Here is a 23,366-nt window from a genome sequence, read left to right on the forward strand (position 1 = left end):
GTCACTCAGTGTCACCTGGGGTCAGCCAGGGTCACCTGGGGTCAGCCAGGGTCACCCAATGTCACCTGGGGTCAGCCAGGGTCACCTGGGGTCAGCCAGGGTCACCTGGGATCCAGTGTCACCCATTGTCACCTGGGGTCACTTAGTGTCACCTGGGGTCAGCCAGGGTCACCCGGGGTCACCTCGTGTCACCCAGTGTCACCTAGGGTAAGCCAGGGTCACCTGGGATCCAGTGTCACCCATTGTCACCTGGGGTCACTCAGTATCACCTGGGGTCAGCCAGGGTCACCTGGGGTCACTCAGTGTCACCTGGGGTCAGCCAGGGTCACCCGGGGTCACCTCGGGTCACCCAGTGTCACCTGGGGTCAGCCAGGGTCACCTGGGGTCACCTAGGGTCAGCCAGGGTCACCTGGGATCCAGTGTCACCCATTGTCACCTGGGGTCACTCAGTGTCACCTGGGGTCAGCCAGGGTCACCTGGGGTCACCTCGGGTCACCCAGTGTCACCTGGGGTCAGCCAGGGTCACCTGGGGTCAGCCAGGGTCACCTGGGGTCACCTAGGGTCAGCCAGGGTCACCTGGGATCCAGTGTCACCCATTGTCACCTGGGTCACTCAGTGTCACCTGGGGTCAGCCAGGGTCACCTGGGATCCATTGTCATCCATTGTCACCTGGGGTCACTCAGTGTCACCTGGGGTCAGCCAGGGTCACCTGGGATCCATTGTCATCCATTGTCACCTGGGGTCACTCAGTGTCACCTGGGGTCAGCCAGGGTCACCTGGGGTCACCTAGGGTCAGCCAGGGTCACCCGGGATCCAGTGTCACCCATTGTCACCTGGGGTCACTCAGTGTCACCTGGGGCCAGCCAGGGTCACCTGGGGTCACCAAGGGATGTGGGGACAACAAGGTGACAGGAGATAACAATGAGGTGACAAAGTGACCAACCTGTGAGCAGGGGGTGACAACCAGTGACTCCATGGCAGTGTGAGGGTGACAATGAGGTGACAAAGTGACCAACCCGTGAGCAGGGGGTGACGACGAGTGACTCCATGACAGTGTGGGGGGACAGGGGAGGTGACAATGAGGTGACAAAGTGACCAACCCGTGAGCAGGGGGTGACAACCAGCGACTCCATGACAGTGTGGAGGGACAGGGGAGGTGACAATGAGGTGACAAAATGACCAACCCATGAGCAGGGGGTGACAACCAGCGACTCCATGGCAGTGTAGAGGGACAGGGGAGGTGACAATGGGGTGACAAAGTGACCAACCTGTGAGCAGGGGGTGACAACGAGTGACTCCATGGCAGTGTGGAGGGACAGGGGAGGTGACAAAGAGGTGACAAAGTGACCAACCCGTGAGCAGGGGGTGACAATGAGTGACTCCATGACAGTGTGGGGGGACAGGGGAGGTGACAATGAGGTGACAAAGTGACCAACCCGTGAGCAGGGGGTGACAACCAGCGACTCCATGGCAGTGTGAGGGTGACAATGAGGTGACAAAATGACCAACCCATGAGCAGGGGGTGACAACGAGTGACTCCATGGCAGTGTGGGGGTGACAAAGAGGTGACAAAGTGACCAACCCGTGATCAGGGGGTGACAACCAGCGACTCCATGGCAGTGTGAGGGTGACAATGAGGTGACAAAGTGACCAACCCATGAGCAGGGGGTGACAACCAGCAACTCCATGGCAGTGTAGAGGGACAGGGGAGGTGACAATGGGGTGACAAAGTGACCAACCCGTGAGCAGGGGTTGGCAACCAGCGACTCCATGGCAGTGTGAGGGTGACAATGAGGTGACAAAGTGACCAACCCATGAGCAGGGGGTGACAACCAGTGACTCCATGGCAGTGTGGAGGTGACAATGAGGTGACAAAGTGACCAACCTGTGAGCAGGGGGTGTCAACCAGCGACTCCATGGCAGTGTGAGGGTGACAATGAGGTGACAAAGTGACCAACCCGTGAGCAGGGGGTGACAACCAGTGACTCCATGGCAGTGTAGAGGGACAGGGGAGGTGACAATGAGGTGACAAAGTGACCAACCCGTGAGCAGGGGGTGACAACGAGTGACTCCATGACAGTGTGGGGGGACAGGGGAGGTGACAAAGAGGTGACAAAGTGACCAACCCGTGAGCAGGGGGTGACAACCAGCGACTCCATGGCAGTGTGGGGGGACAGGGGAGGTGACAAAGAGGTGACAAAGTGACCAACCCGTGAGCAGGGGGTGACAACCAGCGACTCCATGACAGTGTGGGGGGACAGGGGAGGTGACAATGAGGTGACAAAGTGACCAACCCGTGAGCAGGGGGTGACAACCAGCGACTCCATGGCAGTGTGAGGGTGACAAAGAGGTGACAAAGTGACCAACCCGTGAGCAGGGGATGACAACCAGCGACTCCATGACAGTGTGGAGGGACAGGGGAGGTGACAAAGAGGTGACAAAGTGACCAACCCGTGAGCAGGGGGTGACAACCAGCGACTCCATGCCGGTGCGCGCGCTGTAGCTCTTCTGCTTGCAGAACCCGGCGTCCAGCACGTACACGATGCCGTCGATTGTCACCGACGTCTCCGCGATGTTGGTGGCCACCACCACCTGGGGACAGCGTTGGGGACATTGGGGACGTCACTGGGGACATTGGGGACATCACTGGGGACATTAGGGACATCACTGGGGACACCACTGGGGACATCAATGGGGACATGGCTTCCTAAACCCCGCCCTCCTGAGCCTTCACCTGCCTTCAACTCCAGCTTGTTAAGCTCTGCCCCTTAGACTCCACTCTAAACCCCACCCACTTAAACCCCGTCCTAAACTCTAGCCCCTTAAGCCCCACACTAAACTCCACCCCCTTAAACCCCATCCTAAACCCCACCCCTTAAGCCCTATCCTAAACCCCACCCCTTAAGCCCCATCCTAAACCCCACTCCCTTAAGCACCACCCTAAACCCCACCCCCTTAAGCCCCATCCTAAACCCCACTCCCTTAAGCACCACCCTAAACCCCACCCCCTTAAGCCCCATCCTAAACCCCACTCCCTTAAGCCCCATCCTAAACTCCACCCCCTTAAACCCCACCCCCTTAAACCCCACCCCTTAGACTCCACCCTATTAAGCCCCACCCCTTTAGACTCCACCCTCTTAAGCTCCACCACCTTAGACTCCACCTCATTAGACCCCACCCCTTCAGATCCCCCCTACTTAAACCCAACCTTCTTAAGATCCACCCTCTTAAGTCCCACCCCTTTAGACCCCACCCTGTTAAGCTCCACCCCTTAGACTCCACCCTATTAGACCGCACTCCCTTAAGCCCCACCCCTTTAGACCCCACCCTCTTAAGGTCCACCTCCTTAGCCTCCACCCCTTAGACTCCACCCTATTAAGTCCCACCCCTCAGCCCCCACCCTCTTAAACCCCACCCCTTGGACTCCACCTCATCAGACCCCACCCCTTTAGACCCCACCCTCTTAAGCCCCGCCCCCTTAGACCTCACCCCTTAGACTCCATCTCATTAGACCCCACCCCTTCAGATCCCACCTTCTTAAACCCCATCTTCTTAAGCTCCACCCTATTAAATCCCCCATTAGACCACACCCTCTTAAACCCCACCCCTTTAGACCCCACCCCGTTAAGCTCCACCCCCTTAGACTCCACCCTATTAAACCCTAATCCCTTAAGCTCCCTTTAGACCCCACTCTCTTAATCTCCACCACCTAAGATTCCACCCTAGTAAGTCCCACCCCTTTAGACCCCACCCTCTTAAGCTCCACCCCCTCAGTCCCCACCCCTTAGACTCCACCTCATTAGACCCCACCCCTTTAGACTCCACCCTCTCAAACCACACCCCTTAGGCCCCACCCCTTACAGCTCCACCCCCTCAGACTCCAGCCGCCCCGCCCCTCCGTGGCCCCGCCCATCCCTTAAAGGGCCAGCGCACCTTGCGGGCGCCGGGCGGCGTGGGCTGGAAGATGCGCGCCTGCACGTCCGAGGGCAGGTTGGCGTAGACGGGCAGGACCAGCAGCTCGGGCAGGCGGGAGCCCAGGCGGCGGCAGCGCTCCTGCAGCAGCTCCACGCACGCCTCGATCTCCTCCTGGGGACATGGGGACATCGGGGACATCTGGGTGACATTGGGGACATCGGGGGGACTGGGGGGAATGAGACACATGGGGGGGATTAGGGACACAGTGACACGCAGGTGGCAGATCCTGCAGCAGCGCCCGCACGCCTCGATCTCCTCCTGGGGACATGGGGACATCGGGGACATCTGGGTGACATTGGGGACATCGGGGGGATTGAGGACATCGGGGTGACACGGGGACACAGGGACACACAGGGACACGGGGACACAGGGATATGCAGGTGGCAGCTCCTGCAGCAGCTCCACGCACTCCTCGATCTCCTCCTGGGGACATGGGGACATCTGGGTGACATTGGGGACATCGGGGGGATTGGGGACATCGGGGGGACATGGGGACACAGGGACACACAGGGACATGGGGACACAGGGACACACAGGTGGCAGCTCCTGCAGCAGTGCCCGCACGCCTCGATCTCCTCCTGGGGACATGGGGACATCAGGGTGACATTGGGGACACTGGGGGACATTGGGGACATCGGGGGGACATGGGGACACAGGGACACACAGGGACAGGGGGACACAGGGACACGCAGGTGGCAGCTCCTGCAGCAGCTCCACGCACGCCTCGATATCCTCCTGGGGACATGGGGACATCAGGGTGACATTGGGGACATCAAGGTGACATTGGGGACATCATGGGGATTGGGGGCAATGAGACACACAGGGACTGGGGACACAGGGACATGCAGGTGGCAGCTCCTGCAGCAGCTCCACGCACGCCTCGATCTCCTCCTGGGGACATGGGGACATCAGGGTGACATTGGGGACATCAAGGTGACATTGGGGACGTTGTGGGGATTGGGGACACAGGGACACACAGGGACATGGGGACACAGGGACACGCAGGTGGCAGCTCCTGCAGCAGCTCCACGCACGCCTCGATCTCCTCCTGGGGACATGGGGACATCAGGGTGACATTGGGGACATCAAGGTGACATTGGGGACGTTGTGGGGATTGGGGACACAGGGACACACAGGGACATGGGGACACAGGGACACGCAGGTGGCAGCTCCTGCAGCAGCGCCCGCACGCCTCGATCTCCTCCTGGGGACATGGGGACATCTGGGTGACATTGGGGACATCGGGGAGATTGGGGACATCGGGGTGACACGGGGAAACAGGGACAAACAGGGACATGGGGACACAGGGACACGCAGGTGGCAGCTCCTGCAGCAGCTCCATGCACACCTCGATCTCCTCCTGGGGACATTGGGGACATCGGGGACATCCGGGTGACATGGGGGACATCGGGGGGACATGGGGGACATCAGGGTGACACGGGGACACAGGGACATGCAGGGACATGGGGACACAGGGACACACAGGTGGCAGCTCCTGCAGCAGCGCCCGCACGCCTCGATCTCCTCCTGGGGCCATGGGGACATCCGGGTGACATTGGGGTGACATGGGGACATCGGGGGGACAAGGGACAGACATGGGACAGGGACATGTGTGGGGACAGAGACACTGCGGGGACAGACGTGTTGGGGGACATCAGGATGCTCAGGGGGTGTCAGGGAGGTGACAGAGGGGACATGTGGCAGCCACTTGGCTGGTGAGGAACACCAGGATGTCCCCAGGGGCTGGGGACACTCATGGGGACACGGGGGTGTCAGGGAGGGGACAGAGGGGACATGTGGCACCCACCTGGCCAGTGAGGAACACCAGGATGTCACCGGGGGGCTGGGTGACATGGATCTGCAGAACTGACACCACACACGCCTCCAGGTAATCGGCCTCGGGCGCCTGGGGACACGGGGACAAGAGGGGACATCAGCATGGGTGACACCAGCATTGGGGACATCAGCACCGGGTGTCCCCATGTCCCCCAATGTCCCCTGGCACGTCACTGAAGAAGGTGGAGAAGCGCTGGGTATCCCTGTGTCCCCCAATGTCCCCATGTCCCCCAGTGTCCCCATATCCCCTATTGTCCCCATGTCCCCCAATGTCCCCGTGTCCCCCAGCGTCCCCACGTCCCCTGTTGTCTCCATGTCCCCCCATGTCCCCATGTCCCACATTGTCCCCATGTCCCCCAATGTTTCCATGTCCCCCATTGTCCCCCATTGTCACTCAATGTCTCCGTGTCCCCCAACGTCACCTAATGTCTCCGTGTCCCCCAATGTCTCCGTGTCCCCCAATGTCCCCATATCCCCCAATGTCCCCATGTCCCCCATCGTCCCCATGTCTCCCATCGTCCCCATGTCTCCCCATATCCCCCAATGTCCCCATGTCCCCCCATATCCCCATATCCCCTATCGTCCCCACGTCCCCCAATGTCTCCATATCTCCCAATGTCTCCATGTTCCCCAATGCCCCCATATCCCCTATTGTCCCCATGTCCCCCCATATCCCCCAATGTCCCCATGTCCCCTATTCTCCTCATGTTCCCCATGTCCCCATGTCCCCCCCAATGTCTCCATGTCCCCCATTGTCCCCCTATCCCCCAACGTCCCCATATCCCCCAATGTCCCCATGTCCCCCAATGTCCCCATGTCCACCAATGTCCCCAAACCCCCTACTGTCCCCATGTCCCCCAATGTCCCCATGTCCCCCAATGTCCCCATATCCCCCCATATCCCCACGTCTCCCAATGTCCCCCTGTCGCCCAATGTCCCCCTGTCCCACAATGTCCCCCTGTCCCCCAATGTTTCCATGTCCCCCATTGTCCCCCATTGTCACTCAATGTCTCCGTGTCCCCTAACGTCACCTAATGTCTCCGTGTCCCCCAATGTCCCTGTGTCCCCCAATGTCCCCATGTCCCCCATCGTCCCCATGTCCCCCCATATCCCCCAATGTCCCCATGTCCCCCAATATCCCCAAATCCCCTATTGTCCCCACGTCCCCCAATGTCTCCATATCTCCCAATGTCTCCATGTTCCCCAATGCCCCCATATCCCCCATTGTCCCCATGTCCCCCCATATCCCCCGATGTCCCCATGTCCCCCAATGTCCCCATGTCCCCTATTCTCCTCATGTCCCCCCCAATGTCTCCATGTCCCCCATTGTCCCCCTATCCCCCAACGTCCCCATATCCCCCAATGTCCCCATGTCCCCCAATGTCCCCATGTCCCCTATTCTCCCCAAACCCCCTACTGTCCCCATGTCCCCCAATGTCTCCATGTCCCCCAATGTCCCCATATCCCCACGTCTCCCAATGTCCCCCTGTCGCCCAATGTCCCCATGTCCCCCAATGTCCCCAAACCCCCTACTGTCCCCATGTCCCCCAATGTCCCCATGTCCCCCAATGTCCCCATATCCCCCCATATCCCCACGTCTCCCAATGTCCCCCTGTCGCCCAATGTCCCCCTGTCGCCCAATGTCCCCCTGTCCCCCAATGTTTCCATGTCCCCCATTGTCCCCCATTGTCACTCAATGTCTCCGTGTCCCCCAACGTCACCTAATGTCTCCGTGTCCCCCAATGTCCCTGTGTCCCCCAGTGTCCCCATATCCCCCAATGTCCCCATGTCCCCAAATATCCCCATATCCCCTATTGTCCCCACGTCCCCCAATGTCTCCATATCTCCCAATGTCTCCATGTTCCCCAATGCCCCCATATCCCCTATTGTCCCCATGTCCCCACATATCCCCCCATATCCCCACGTCTCCCAACGTCCCCATATCACCCAATGTCCCCATGTCCCCCAATGTCCCCATGTCCCCTATTCTCCCCAAACCCCCTACTGTCCCCATGTCCCCCAATGTCTCCATGTCCCCCAATGTCCCCATATCCCCCCATATCCCCACGTCTCCCAATGTCCCCCTGTCGCCCAATGTCCCCCTGTCCCACAATGTCCCCATGTCCCCCAATGTTTCCATGTCCCCTATTGTCCCCCATTGTCACTCAATGTCTCCGTGTCCCCCAACGTCACCTAATGTCTCCGTGTCCCCCAATGTCCCTGTGTCCCCCAATGTCCCCATATCCCCCAATGTCCCCATGTCCCCCATCGTCCCCATGTCTCCCCATATCCCCCAATGTCCCCATGTCCCCCAATATCCCCATATCCCCTATTGTCCCCACGTCCCCCAATGACTCCATATCTCCCAATGTCCCCATGTCCCCCATCGTCCCCATGTCCCCCATCGTCCCCATGTCCCCCCATATCCCCCAATGTCCCCATGTCCCCAAATATCCCCATATCCCCTATTGTCCCCACGTCCCCCAATGTCTCCATATCTACCAATGTCTCCATGTTCCGCAATGCCCCCACATTCCCTATTGTCCCCATGTCCCCCCATATCCCCCAATGTCCCCATGTCCCCCAATGTCCCCATGTCCCCTATTCTCCTCATGTCCCCATGTCCCCCCCAATGTCTCCATGTCCCCCATTGTCCCCCTATCCCCCAACGTCCCCATATCCCCCAATGTCCCCATGTCCCCCAATGTCCCCATGTCCCCTATTCTCCTCATGTCCCCATGTCCCCCCCAATGTCTCCATGTCCCCCATTGTCCCCCTATCCCCCAATGTCCCCATATCCCCCAATGTCCCCATGTCCCCCAATGTCCCCTATTCTCCTCATGTTCCCCATGTCCCCATGTCCCCCCCAATGTCTCCATGTCCCCCATTGTCCCCCTATCCCCCAACGTCCCCATATCCCCCAATGTCCCCATGTCCCCCAATGTCCCCTATTCTCCCCAAACCCCCTACTGTCCCCATGTCCCCCAATGTCTCCATGTCCCCCAATGTCCCCATATCCCCCCATATCCCCACGTCTCCCAATGTCCCCATGTCCCCCAATGTCCCCATGTCCCCTATTCTCCCCAAACCCCCTACTGTCCCCATATGCCCCAATGTCTCCATGTCCCCCAATGTCCCCATATCCCCACGTCGCCCAATGTCCCCATGTCCCCCAATGTCCCCATGCCCACCAATGTCCCCAAACCCCCTACTGTCCCCATGTCCCCCAATGTCCCCATGTCCCCCAATGTCCCCATATCCCCCCATATCCCCACATCTCCCAATGTCCCCCTGTCGCCCAATGTCCCCATGTCCCCCAATGTCCCCAAACCCCCTACTGTCCCCATGTCCCCCAATGTCCCCATGTCCCCCAATGTCCCCATATCCCCCCATATCCCCACATCTCCCAATGTCCCCCTGTCGCCCAATGTCCCCATGTCCCCCAATGTCCCCAAACCCCCTACTGTCCCCATGTCCCCCAATGTCCCCATGTCCCCCAATGTCCCCATATCCCCACGTCTCCCAATGTCCCCCTGTCGCCCAATGTCCCCATGTCCCCCAATGTCCCCATGTCCCCCAATGTCCCCAAACCCCCTACTGTCCCCATGTCCCCCAATGTCCCCATGTCCCCCAATGTCCCCATATCCCCCCATATCCCCACATCTCCCAATGTCCCCGTCGCCCAATGTCCCCATGTCCCCCAATGTCCCCAAACCCCCTACTGTCCCCATGTCCCCCAATGTCCCCATGTCCCCCAATGTCCCCATGTCCCCCCATATCCCCACGTCTCCCAATGTCCCCCTGTCGCCCAATGTCCCCCTGTCCCCCAATGTCCCCCCGTGTCCCCATGTCCCCGGTGTCACCTTGGTGTAGTAGATGTCCACGGGGAAGCGCCTCCCGGGCACGCGGAACACGGGCGCGTCCCCAAAGAAGGTGGAGAAGCGCTGGGTGTCCATGGTGGCCGAGGCCACCAGCACCTTGAGCTGCGGCCGGAACCGCGCCACGTCCTTCAGCAGCCCCAGCAGCACGTCCGTGTGCAGCGAGCGCTCGTGGGCCTCGTCCACCATCAGCACGCTGCGGGGACACGGGGACATCAGGGGACACGGGGACATCGGGGGATATGGGGGGACATGGGGACACAGGGACATCAGGGGATATGGGGATACAGGGGGACATGGGGACATGAGGGGGATACGGGGACACAGGAGGATGTGAGGACATTGGGTGACATGGGGACATCGGGGGATATGGGCACACAGGGGGACATGGGGACATGAGGGGGATATGGGGACACAGGGGGACATGGGGACATCAGGGGATATGGGGATACAGGGGGACATGGGGACATGAGGGGGATATGGGGACACAGGAGGATGTGAGGACATTGGGGGACATGGGGACATCGGGGATATGGGGATACAGGGGGACATGAAGGGGATATGGGGACACAGGAGGATGTGAGGACATCGGAGGATATGGGGACATCGGGGGATATGGGGATACAGGGGGATATGGGGACATTGGGGGACATGGGGATACAGGGGGACATGGGGACATCAGGGGATATGGGGATACAGGAGGATGTGAGGACATTGGGGGACATGGGGATACAGGATGATGTGAGGACATTGGGGGACATGGGGACATCGGGGGATATAGGGACACAGGGGGACACAGGGGGATATGGGGACACAGGAGGATGTGAGGACATTGGGGGACATGGGGACACAGGGGGACATGCGAACATCGGGGATATGGGAACACAGGGGGACATGGGGACATAAGTGGGATACAGGGACACTGGGTGACATGGGGACATCGGGGGATATGGGGACACAGGGGGACATGCGAACATCGGGGATATGGGGACACAGGGGGACATGGGGACATGAGGGGGATATGGGGACACAGGAGGATGTGAGGACATTGGGGGACATGGGGACATCGGGGATATGGGGATACAGGGGGACATGGGGACATGAGGGGGATATGGGGACACAGGAGGATGTGAGGACATTGGGGGACATGGGGACATCGGGGGATATGGGGATACAGGGGGACATGGGGACATGAGTGGGATATGGGGACACAGGAGGATGTGAGGACATTGGGGGACATGGGGACATCGGGGGATATGGGGATACAGGGGGACATGGGGATACAGGGGGATATGGGGACATGAGGGGACATGGGGACACAGGGGGACACAGGGGGATATGGGGCACAGGGGGACATGGGGACATTGTAGGATACGGGGATACAGGGGGGACATGGGGACATCAGGGGACATGCGGACACACAGGGATATGGGGACACAGGGGGATATGGGGGGATACAGGGACAGCAGGGGACACGGGGACATTGGGACACTGGGGGACATGGGGACATCGGGGGACACAGGGACATTGGGGGATATGGGGGGACATGGGGACACAGGGGGACATGCGGACATCGGGGATATGGGAACACAGGGGGACATGGGGACATGAGTGGGATATGGGGACACAGGAGGATATGAGGACATTGGGGGACATGGGGACATCGGGGATATGGGGACATAAGGGGAATACAGGGACACAGGAGGATATGAGGACATTGGGTGACATGGGGACATCGGGGGATATGGGGACACAGGGGGACATGGGGACATGAGGGGGATATGGGGACACAGGGGGACATGGGGACATGAGGGGGATACGGGGACACAGGAGGATATGAGGACATTGGGGGACATGGGGACACAGGGGGACGTGGGGACACTGGGGAATATGGTGACATCCCTGTGTCCCTGTCATCCTGTGTCCCCATTGCCCCCATGTCCCCATCACCCCCAAAGTCCACATCACCCTCGTTGTCCTCATCACCCCCAATGTCCTCATTGTCCCCCATGTCCCAAATGTCCCCAGTGTCCCCAATGTCCCCATGTCACCTGTAGGACGCCAGGTCGGGCTCGGTCAGGAACTCCCGCAGCAGCATCCCTGTGTCCCCATCACTTTGTGTCCCCATTGCCCCCACGTCCCCATCACCCCCATTGTCTCCATCAACCCCAATGTCCCCATCACCCCCAATGTCCCCATCACTCCCAATGTCCCCAGTGTCCCCATGTCACCTGTAGGACGCCAGGTCGGGCTCGGTCAGGAACTCCCGCAGCAGCATCCCTGTGTCCCCATCACTTTGTGTCCCCATTGCCCCCATGTCCCCATCACCCCCATTGTCTCCATCACCTCCGTTGTCCCCATCACCCCCAATGTCCCCATCACCTCCGTTGTCCCCATCACCCCCAATGTCCCCATCACCCCCAATGTCCCCAGTGTCCCCATGTCACCTGTAGGACGCCAGGTCGGGCTCGGTCAGGAACTCCCGCAGCAGCATCCCTGTGTCCCCATCACTTTGTGTCCCCATTGCCCCCATGTCCCCATCACCCCCATTGTCTCCATCACCCCCATTGTCCCCATCACCCCCATTGTCTCCATCACCCCCAATGTCCCCATTGCCCCCATGTCCCCATCAACCCCATTGTCCCCATTGTCCCCAGTGTCCCCATGTCACCTGTAGGACGCCAGGTCGGGCTCGGTCAGGAACTCGCGCAGCAGCATCCCTGTGTCCCCATCACTTTGTGTCCCCATTGCCCCCATGTCCCCATCACCCCCCATGTCCCCATTGCCCCCAATGTCTCCATCACCCCCATTGTCCCCATCGTCCCCAGTGTCCCCATTGTCCCCAGTGTCCCCATGTCACCTGTAGGACGCCAGGTCGGGCTCAGTCAGGAACTCCCGCAGCAGCATCCCTGTGTCCCCATCACTTTGTGTCCCCATTGCCCCCATGTCCCCATCACCCCCATTGTCCCCATTGTCCCCAGTGTCCCCATGTCACCTGTAGGACGCCAGGTCGGGCTCGGTCAGGAACTCCCGCAGCAGCATCCCTGTGTCCCCATCACTTTGTGTCCCCATTGCCCCCATGTCCCCATCACCCCCATTGTCTCCATCACCCCCATTGTCCCCATCACCCCCATTGTCCCCATCACCCCCATTGTCCCCAATGTCCCCAGTGTCCCCATGTCACCTGTAGGACGCCAGGTCGGGCTCGGTCAGGAACTCCCGCAGCAGCATCCCTGTGTCCCCATCACCCCCCAGGTCCCCATCAACCCCAATGTCCCCATCACCCCCAATGTCCCCATCACCCCCATTGTCCCCAATGTCCCCAGTGTCCCCATGTCACCTGTAGGACGCCAGGTCGGGCTCGGTCAGGAACTCCCGCAGCAGCATCCCTGTGTCCCCATCACCCCCCAGGTCCCCATCAACCCCCATGTCCCCATCACCCCCAATGTCCCCATCACCCCCATTGTCCCCATCGTCCCCAGTGTCCCCAATGTCCCCAGTGTCCCCATGTCACCTGTAGGACGCCAGGTCGGGCTCGGTCAGGAACTCCCGCAGCAGCATCCCTGTGTCCCCATCACTTTGTGTCCCCATTGCCCCCATGTCCCCATCAACCCCCATGTCCCCATCACCCCCATTGTCTCCATCAACCCCAATGTCCCCATCACCCCCAATGTCCCCATCACCCACATTGTCCCCAATGTCCCCAGTGTCCCCATGTCACCTGTAGGACGCCAGGTCGGGCTCGGTCAGGAACTCCCGCAGCAGCATCCCGTCCGTCATGTACTTGAGCACCGTGCGCTCGGACGTGCAGTCCTCAAAACGGATGCTGTACCCAACCTGGGGACAAGGGACACGTCACCACGGCACCCCCGGACCCCCCCAGCTGTCCCCAGGGTCCCCTGGATCCCCCCTGCTGGCCACAAGGTCCCCTTGGTGTCCCCATGTCCCTCCCCATGTCCCCATATCTCCCATGTCCCTACCATGTCCCTCCCTGCGTCCCCAGGTCCCCCCGTGTCCCCCTGGGTACCCCCATGTCCCCATATGTCACATCGTTGCCCAGTTTCGTCCCCATATCTCCCCAGTGTCCCCATGACCCCCAGTGTCCCCATGTCCTCGTGTCCCCCCATGTCTCCATGTCCCCCCATGTCTCCGTGTCCCCCCATGTCCCCCAGTGTCCCCATGTCCCCCAGTGTCCCCATGTCCCCCTGTTCCCCCCTGTCCCCCCATGTCCCCGTGTCCCCCTGTTCCCCCATGTCCCCATGTGTCACCTCGTTGCCCAGATTGGTCCCCATATCTCCCCTGTGTCCCCTTGTGTCCCCATGTCCCCCTGTATCCCTATGTCCCCCCGTGTCCCTCATGTCCCCGTGTCCTCCCGTGTCCCCCCATGTCACCCCATGTCCCAGTGTCCCCATGTCCCCCCGTGTCCCCATGTCCCCCTGTGTCCTCATATCCTCCCCTTGTCCCCATGTCCCCCAGTGTCCCCATGTCCCCCCATGTCCCAGTGTCCCCCCATGTCCCCCCATGTCCCCACATGTCTCAGTGTCCCCATGTCCTCCCACGTCCCCATGTCCCTCCCATGTCCCCATATCCTCCCCTTGTCCCCATGTCTCCCAGTCTCCCCATGTCCCCCGTGTCCCCGTGTCCTCCTGTGTCCCCATGTCCCCCCATGTCCCAGTGTCCCCGTGTCCCTACGTCTCCCCATGTCCCCCGTGTCCCCCCATGTCCCTGTGTCCCCCCATGTCCCCATGTCCCCCCGTGTCCCCGTGTCCTCCTGTGTCCCCATGTCCCCCCGTGTCCCAGTGTCCCTACGTCTCCCCATGTCCCCCGTGTCCCCCCATGTCCCTGTGTCCCCCCATGTCCCCATGTCCCCCCGTGTCCCCGTGCGTCACCTCGTTTCCCAGCTTGGTCCCCATCTCCAGGGCCACCCTGGCGGCCACGCTCATTGCGGCCACTCGTCGCGGCTGTGTCACCCCGATCTTCTGCCCCCCCCGCGTGTACCCCTGGGGACAACAGGGGGACAGCAGGGTCACAATGAGGGGACACACACATCCAGTCCATCCCAGTGCTCCCAGTCCATCCCAGTTTCCCCAGTGACCTCCTGGGGCAGGTACTGGGGGATCTGGGTGGTTCCCCTGATCCCATCTCCCCATCACCCCCATCACCCCCATCACCCCCAAACCCCCATTTATCCCCCCAAACCCCCATTTATCACCCCCAAATCCCCCCCGGGACCCCCCCATGTCCATCCCAGTGCTCCCAGTCCATCCCAGTGCTCCCAGTCCATCCCAGTTTCCCCAGTGACCTCCTGGGGCAGGTACTGGGGGATCTGGGTGGTTTCCCTGATCCCATCTCCCCATCACCCCATCACCCCCAAACCCCCATTTATCACCCCAAAATCCCTCCCATCACCCCCCAAATCCCCCCAGTCCATCCCAGTGTTCCCAGTCCATCCCAGTGCTCCCAGTCCATCCCAGTTTCCCCAGTGACCTCCTGGGGCAGGTACTGGGGGATCTGGGTGGTTCCCCTGATCCCATCTCCCCATCACCCCCAATCCCCATTTATCCCCCCCCCAAACCCCCATTTATCACCCCAAAATCCCTCCCCTCACCCCCCAAATCCCCCAGTCCATCCCAGTGCTCCCAGTCCATCCCAGTGCTCCCAGTGACCTCCTGGGGCAGGTACTGGGGGATCTGGGTGGTTCCCCTGATCCCATTTCCCCATCACCCCATCACCCCCAAACCCCCATTTATCACCCCCAAATCCCCATTTAATACCCCCAAATCCCTCCCATCACCCCCCAAATCCCCCCAGGACACCCCCATGTCCATCCCAGTGTTCCCAGTCCATCCCAGTGCTCCCAGTGACCTCCCAGTGCAGGTACTGGGGGATCTGGGTGGTTTCCCTGATCCCATCTCCCCATAACCCCCAATCCCCATTTATCCCCCCCCCAAACCCCCATTTATCACCCCAAAATCCCTCCCATCACCCCCCAAATCCCCCCAACACCCCCCCACGTCCATCCCAGTGCTCCCAGTCCATCCCAGTGCTCCCAGTCCATCCCAGTGCTCCCAGTGACCTCCTGGTGCAGGTACTGGGGGATCTGGGTGGTTTCCCTGATCCCATCTCCCCATCACCCCATCACCCCCAAACCCCCATTTATCACCCCAAAATCCATCCCATCACCCCCCAAATCCCCCCAGTCCATCCCAGTGCTCCCAGTCCATCCCAGTTTCCCCAGTGACCTCCTGGGGCAGGTACTGGGGGATCTGGGTGGTTTCCCTGATCCCAACTCCCCATCACCCCCAATCCCCATTTATCCCCCCCCCAAACCCCCATTTATCACCCCAAAATCCCTCCCCTCACCCCCCAAATCCCCCCAGGACCCCCCCACGTCCAGCCCAGTGCTCCCAGTCCATCCCAGTGCTCCCAGTCCATCCCAGTTTCCCCAGTGACCTCCTGGTGCAGGTACTGGGGGATCTGGGTGGTTTCCCTGATCCCATCTCCCCATCACCCCATCACCCCCAAACCCCCATTTATCACCCCAAAATCCCTCCCATCACCCCCCAAATCCCCCCAGGACCCCCCCATGTCCATCCCAGTGCTCCCAGTCCATCCCAGTTTCCCCAGTGACCTCCTGGGGCAGGTACTGGGGGATCTGGGTGGTTTCCCTGATCCCATATCCCCATCACCCCCATCCCTCCCATCACCCCCAAACCCCCATTTATCACCCCAAAATCCCTCCCATCACCCCCCAAATCCCCCCAGGACCCCCCCATGTCCATCCCAGTGCTCCCAGTCCATCCCAGTGCTCCCAGTGACCTCCTGGTGAGGGTACTGGGGGATCTGGGTAGTTTCCCTGATCCCATCTCCCCATCACCCCATCACCCCCAAATCCCCATTTATCACCCCCAAATCCCTCCCATCACCCCCCAAATCCCCCCTGGGACCCCCCCATGTCCATCCCAGTGCTCCCAGTCCATCCCAGTTTCCCCAGTGACCTCCTGGTGCAGATACTGGGAGATCTGGGTGGTTTCCCTGATCCCATCTCCCCATCACCCCCATCACCCCCATCACCCCCAAACCCCCCTTTATCATCCCCAAACCCCCCCTGGGACCCCCCCAGGACCCTCCCAGTGCATCCCAGTGCTCCCAGTCCATCCCAGTTTCCCCAGTGACCTCCTGGGGCAGGTACTGGGGGATCTGGGTGGTGCCCTGATCCCATCTCCCCATCACCCCCATCACCCCCATCACCCCCAAACCCCCCTTTATCATCCCCAAATCCCCCCCAAATCCCCCCCAGGACCCTCCCAGTGCATCCCAGTGCTCCCAGTACCTCCTCGTGCAGGTACTGGGGGATCTGGGTGGTCTTCCCGCAGCCCGTCTCCCCCTCGATCACCAGGATCTGGTGCTGGGCGATGGCCTCCAGCAGCTGCTCCCGGAACGGGAAGATGGGCAGATCCCGGCGGGCGCGCTGCGCCGAGTGCCACCGCGAATCGGGGACACTGGGGACCTCGTCCTGGGGACACGGGGACACTGCGGGTCACCTGAGGTCACCAGCGGTCACCTGGGGTCATCTCAGGTCACCTAGAGCCACCTCAAGTCACCCCATGGTCCCCAACACGTGTGTCGACTGCCACCGCGAATCGGGGATGGGGACGTCGTCCTGGGGACATTGGGGACACTGGGGTCACCTGGGGGCACCACAGTCACCCCAGGGTCCCCATGGTCCCCAACATGTGTGCCAAGTGCCACCGCAAATCGGGGACAGGGACCTCGTCCTGGGGACATGGAGACACTGGGGTCACCTCAGGTCAGCTGGGGTCACCTCAGGTCACCCGGAGCCCCCCCAGGGTCACCCCAGGTCACCCAGAGCCACCAGTGTCTCCCCAGGTGACCCCATGGTCCCCATGGTCCCCAACACATGCGCAAAGTGCCACCGCAAATCAGGGACAGGGACCTCGTCCTGGGGACATGGGGACACTGGGGTCACCTCAGGTCAGCTGGGGTCACCTCAGGTCAGCTGGGGTCCCCAATACATGCGCCAAGTGCCACCGCAAATCGGGGACGGGGACCTCGTCCTGGGGACATTGGGGACACTGGAGTCACCTCAGGTCAGCTGGGGTCACCTCAGGTCACCCGGAGCCCCCCCAGGGTCACCCCAGGTCACCCAGAGCCACCAGTGTCTCCCCGGGTGACCCCATGGTCCCCATGGTCCCCAACACATGTGCCAAGTGCCACCACAAATTGAGGACTGTCACATCACCTTGGGGGGACATGGGGACAAATGGGGTCAGCTGGGGTCATCTCAGGTCACCCAGAGCCACCTCAAGTCACCCCATGGTCCCCAACACATGTGCCAAGTGCCACTGCGAATTGGGGACATGGACATCGTCCTGGGGACATTGGGGACACTGGGGTCAGCTGAGGTCACCTCAGGTCACCTGGGGTCCCCATGGTCCCCAACACATGCGCCAAGTGCCACCGCAAATCGGGGACAGGGACCTCGTCCTGGGGACATGGGGACACTGGGGTCACCTCAGGTCAGCTGGGGTCACCTCACGTCAGCTGGGGTCCCCAATACATGCGCCAAGTGCCACCGCAAATCGGGGACGGGGACCTCGTCCTGGGGACATTGGGGACACTGGGGTCACCTGGGGGCACCTACAGTCACCCCAGGGTCCCCATGGTCCCCAACACGTGCGCCAAGAGCCACCCGCAAATCGGGGACGGGGACCTCGTCCTGGGGACATGGGGACACTGGGGTCACCTCAGGTCAGCTGGGGTCACCTCAGGTCACCCTGAGCCCCCCCAGGGGTCACCCCAGGTCACCCAGAGCCACCAGTGTCTCCCCCAGGTCACCCCATGGTCCCCAACACATGTGCCGACTGCCACCGTGAATCGGGGACATGGACCTTGTCCTGGGGATATGGGGACACTGGGGTCACCTCAGGTCAGCTGGGGTCACCTCAGGTCAGCTGGGGGTCCCCAATACATGCGCCAAGTGCCACCGCAAATCGGGGATGGGGACCTCATCCTGGGGACATGGGGACACTGGGGTCAGCTGAGGTCACCTCAGGTCACCTGGGGTCCCCATGGTCCCCAACACATGTGCCAAGTGCCACCGCGAATCGGGGACATGGACCTTGTCCTGGGGATATGGGGACACTGGGGTCACCTCAGGTCAGCTGGGGTCACCTCAGGTCACCCGGAGCCCCCCCAGGGTCACCCCAGGTCACCCAGAGCCACCAGTGTCTCCCCAGGTCACCCCATGGTCCCCATGGTCCCCAACACATGTGCCAAGTGCCACCGCAAATCGGGGACGGGGACCTCGTCCTGGGGATATGGGGACACTGGGGTCACCTCAGGTCACCCGGAGCCCCCTCAGGGTCACCCCAGGTCACCCAGAGCCACCAGTGTCTCCCCAGGTCACCCCATGGTCCCCATGGTCCCCCCAACACATGTGCCCAAGTGCCACCGCAAATCGGGGACGGGGACCTCGTCCTGGGGATATGGGGACACTGGGGTCACCTCAGGTCACCCGGAGCCCCCTCAGGGTCACCCCAGGTCACCCAGAGCCACCAGTGTCTCCCCAGGTCACCCCATGGTCCCCATGGTCCCCAACACATGTGCCAAGTGCCACCACAAATTAAGGACTGTCACATCACCTTGGGGGGACATGGGGACAAATGGGGTCAGCTGGGGTCATCTCAGGTCACCCAGAGCCACCTCAAGTCACCCCATGGTCCCCCAACACATGCGCCAAGTGCCACCGCAAATCAGGGACGGGGACCTCGTCCTGGGGACATTGGGGACACTGGGGTCACCTGGGGGCACCTACAGTCACCCCAGGGTCCCCATGGTCCCCAACACATGTGCCAAGTGCCACCGCGAATTGGGGACATGGACATCGTACTGGGGACAATGGGGACACTGGGGTCACCTGGGGTCACCTCAGGTCACCCTGGGTCATCTCAGGTCACCCCAGGGTCCCCATTGTCCCCAAGTGCCACTGCGAATTGGGGACCGTCACATCACCTTGGGGGGACATGGGGACACTGGGTGTCACCTCAGGTCACCTGGGGCCACCCTGGGTCACTGGGGGTCACCTGGGGTCCCCAACACCCGCATGGGGCTCAGCTGCTGTCCCCATGTCCCACTGTCCCCCCCATGTCCCTCCGCTGTTCCCATGGCCCCGTCTGTGCCCCCCAAAACCCCCAAATCCCCCTTTGTTCCCCCAAACCCCCTCCTAGGACCCCCCCAAACCCCCCAACCTTTTGGGGTTCAATCCCCTTGAGCTGCACGGAGCTGATGAACTGGATCATCTCCACACACCCCAAATCCCCCCAAAACCCCCAAACCCCCCAAAATCCCCCAAACCCCCTCCCAGGACCCCCCCAAACCCCCAAACCTTTTGGGGTTCGGTGCCCTCGAGCTGCATGGAGCTGATGAACTGGATCATCTCCAGACACCCCCAAATCCCCCCAAAACACCCCAAACCCCCCCTTTATCCCCCCAAACCCCCTCCAGGACCCCCCCAAACCCCCCAACCTTTTGGGGTTCAATCCCCTCCAGTTATATGGAACTGATGAACTGGATCATCTCCAGGCACCCCAAATCCCCCCAAAACCCCCCAAATCCCCCCAAAACCCCCCAAATCCCCCAAAACCCCCGTTTATCCCGCCAAAACCCCCCTTTATCCCCCCAAAATCCCTCCTGGGATCCCCAAAACCCCCCCAACCTTTTGGGGTTCAATCCCCTTGAGCTGCACGGAGCTGATGAACTGGATCATCTCCAGACACCCCAAATCCCCCCAAAACACCCCAAACCCCCCCTTTATCCCCCCAAAACCCCCTCCCAGGACCCCCCCAAACCCCCCAACCTTTTGGGGTTCAATCCCCTCCAGTTATATGGAACTGATGAACTGGATCATCTCCACACACCCCAAAACCCCCCAAATCCCCCCAAGACCCCCCCAAACCCCCCAACCTTTTGGGGTTCGGTGCCCTCGAGCTGCACGGAGCTGATGAACTGGATCATCTCCAGACACCCCAAATCACCCCAAAACCCCCCAAACCCCCCCAACCTTTTGGGGTTCAATCCCCTCCAGTTATATGGAACTGATGAACTGGATCATCTCCAGACACCCCAAAACCCCTCCCAGGACCCCCCCAACCCCCCCAACCTTTTGGGGTTCAATCCCCTTGAGCTGCACGGAGCTGATGAACTGGATCATCTCCACACACCCCAAATCCCCCCAAAACCCCCAAACCCCCCAAAACCCCCCTTTATCCCCCCAAAACCCCCCTTTATCCCCCCAAAACCCCTCCTAGGACCCCCAAAACCCCCCAACCTTTTGGGGTTCGGTGCCCTCAAGCTGCGTGGAGCTGAAGAACTGGATCATCTCCAGACACCCCAAATCCCCCCAAGACCCCCCCCAAACCCCCCAACCTTTTGGGGTTCAATCCCCTTGAGCTGCATGGAGCTGAGGAACTGGATCATCTCCAGACACCCCAAATCCCCCCAAAAACCCCCCAAATCCCCCCAAAATCCCCAGAAACCCCCTCCCAGGACCCCCCCACATCTCCAGGACCCTCCCAAACCCCCCCAACCTTTTGGGGTTCAATCCCCTCCAGTTATATGGAACTGATGAACTGGATCATCTCCACACACCCCAAAACCCCCCAAAACCCCCCTTTATCCCCCCAAAATCCCTCCTGGGATCCCCAAAACCCCCCAACCTTTTGGGGTTCAATCCCCTTGAGCTGCATGGAGCTGAGGAACTGGATCATCTCCACACACCCCAAATCCCCCCAAAACCCCCCAAACCCCCCCAAATCCCCCCTAACCCCCTCCCAGGACCCCCCCAAAACCCCCCAACCTTTGGGGTTCAATCCCCTTGAGCTGCACGGAGCTGATGAACTGGATCATCTCCAGACACCCCAAATCCCCCCAAAACCCCCCAAATCCCCCCAAAACCCCCCCCAACCTTTTGGGGTTCGGTGCCCTCGAGCTGCACGGAGCTGAGGAACTGGATCATCTCCAGACACCCCAAATCCCCCCAAAAACCCCCCAAATCCCCCCAAAACCCCCCAACCTTTTGGGGTTCGGTGCCCTCGAGCTGGGCGGAGCTGACGAACTGGATCATCTCGTCGTCCTCCAGCACGAAGTCGTAGTTCTTGGGGGGCGGGCGGTCCCGCGCCCCAAATCTGAGGGCGGCCCGCCCCCATCCTCTCCTCCTCCCAGCGCCGCTGCTCGTCCCGCGGGGCCGACGGGTCCTCCCCGCCGCCAGGGGGCGCCTCCTGCTCCGGGATGCGCTGCGGGAAGCACCAGTTATGGGGGGGGGTTGGGGGGTATAGGGGGGATTTGGGGGGTATAGGGGGGAATTGGGGGGGAAAGGGGGGGTGGCAGGAGGGGATTTGGGGGGATAATGGGGGTTAAAGGGGGTTTGGGGGGGATAAAGGGGCATTGGGGGGGATAAAGGGGGATTGGGGGGTATAGGGGGGAATTGGGGGGTATAGGGGGATTGGGGGGTATAGGGGGGAATTGGGGGGGGGAATGGGGCTTGGGGGGAAAGGGGTTTTGGGGGGGGAAAGGGGGGTGACAGGGGAGTAACAGGGGTCCTCCCCCGCCGCCAGGGGGCGCCTCCTGCTCCGGGATGCGCTGCGGGAAGCACCAGTTATGGGGGGGGGTTGGGGGGGTATAGGGGGGATTTGGGGGATATAGGGGGTTTGGGGGGGAAAAGGGGGATTGGGGGGATTAAAGGGATAGGGGGTTTGGGGGGGAAAGGGGGTGGCAGGGGGGGATTTGGGGGGGATAATGGGGGATAAATGGGGGATTGGGGGGATAAAGGGGGTTTGGGGGGATTGGGGGGGAAAGGGGGATTGGGGGGTATAGGGGGGAATTGGGGGGGGGAAGGGGGATTGGGGGGAAAGGGGGGTGGCAGGGGGGGGATTTGGGGGGGATTTGGGGGTTAAAGGGGGTTTGGGGGGATTGGGGGGGATAAAGGGGGATTGGGGGGTATAGGGGGGAATTGGGGGGGGGAAGGGGGATTGGGGGGAAAGGGGGTTTGGGGGGGAAAGGGGGTTTGGGGGGGAAAGGGGGTTTGGGGGGAAAGGGGGGTGGCAGGGGGGGGATTTGGGGGTTAAAGGGGGTTTGGGGGGATTGGGGGGATAAAGGGGGATTGGGGGGGAAAGGGGGATTGGGGGGGATAGGGGGGAATTGGGGGGTATAGGGGGTTTGGGGGATAAAGGGGGTTTGGGGGGGGGAAAGGGGGGTGGCAGGGGGGGATTTGGGGGGGATAATGGGGGATACATGGGGATTTGGGGGATAAAGGGGGTTAAAGGGGGATTGGGGGGATAAAGGGGCATTGGGGGGTATAGGGGGATTGGGGGGTATAGGGGGGAATTGGGGGGTATAGGGGGATTGGGGGGTATAGGGGGGAATTGGGGGGGGGAATGGGGCTTGGGGGGAAAGGGGTTTTGGGGGGAAAGGGGGGTGACAGGGGAGTAACAGGGTCCTCCCCGCCGCCAGGGGGCGCCTCCTGCTCCGGGATGCGCTGCGGGAAGCACCAGTTATGGGGGGGGTTGGGGGGTATAGGGGGGATTTGGGGGGGTATGGGGGGTTTGGGGGGGAAAGGGGGGATTGGGGGGATAAAGGGGGATTGGGGGGTATAGGGGG

At 61.3% G+C, this 23,366-nt stretch overlaps 1 protein-coding gene across 1 annotated transcript in view; it reads right to left on the bottom strand.

Annotated features, from left to right (window-relative positions):
* The window catches only part of DHX16 (DEAH-box helicase 16), a 68,354-nt gene that overhangs the window by 27,499 nt on the left and 17,489 nt on the right, over positions 1-23,366 (bottom strand). The window contains 9 exon segments of the mRNA XM_065044079.1: positions 2,452-2,592; positions 3,934-4,086; positions 5,783-5,881; positions 9,675-9,885; positions 13,411-13,526; positions 14,579-14,689; positions 17,023-17,205; positions 21,784-21,906; positions 21,908-22,003. Of these exon segments, the coding sequence (XP_064900151.1) occupies positions 2,452-2,592; positions 3,934-4,086; positions 5,783-5,881; positions 9,675-9,885; positions 13,411-13,526; positions 14,579-14,689; positions 17,023-17,205; positions 21,784-21,906; positions 21,908-22,003 (1,233 nt within the window).

Source organism: Columba livia, chromosome 32 (genome assembly GCF_036013475.1).
Source record: "Columba livia isolate bColLiv1 breed racing homer chromosome 32, bColLiv1.pat.W.v2, whole genome shotgun sequence".
NCBI lineage: Eukaryota > Metazoa > Chordata > Aves > Columbiformes > Columbidae > Columba > Columba livia.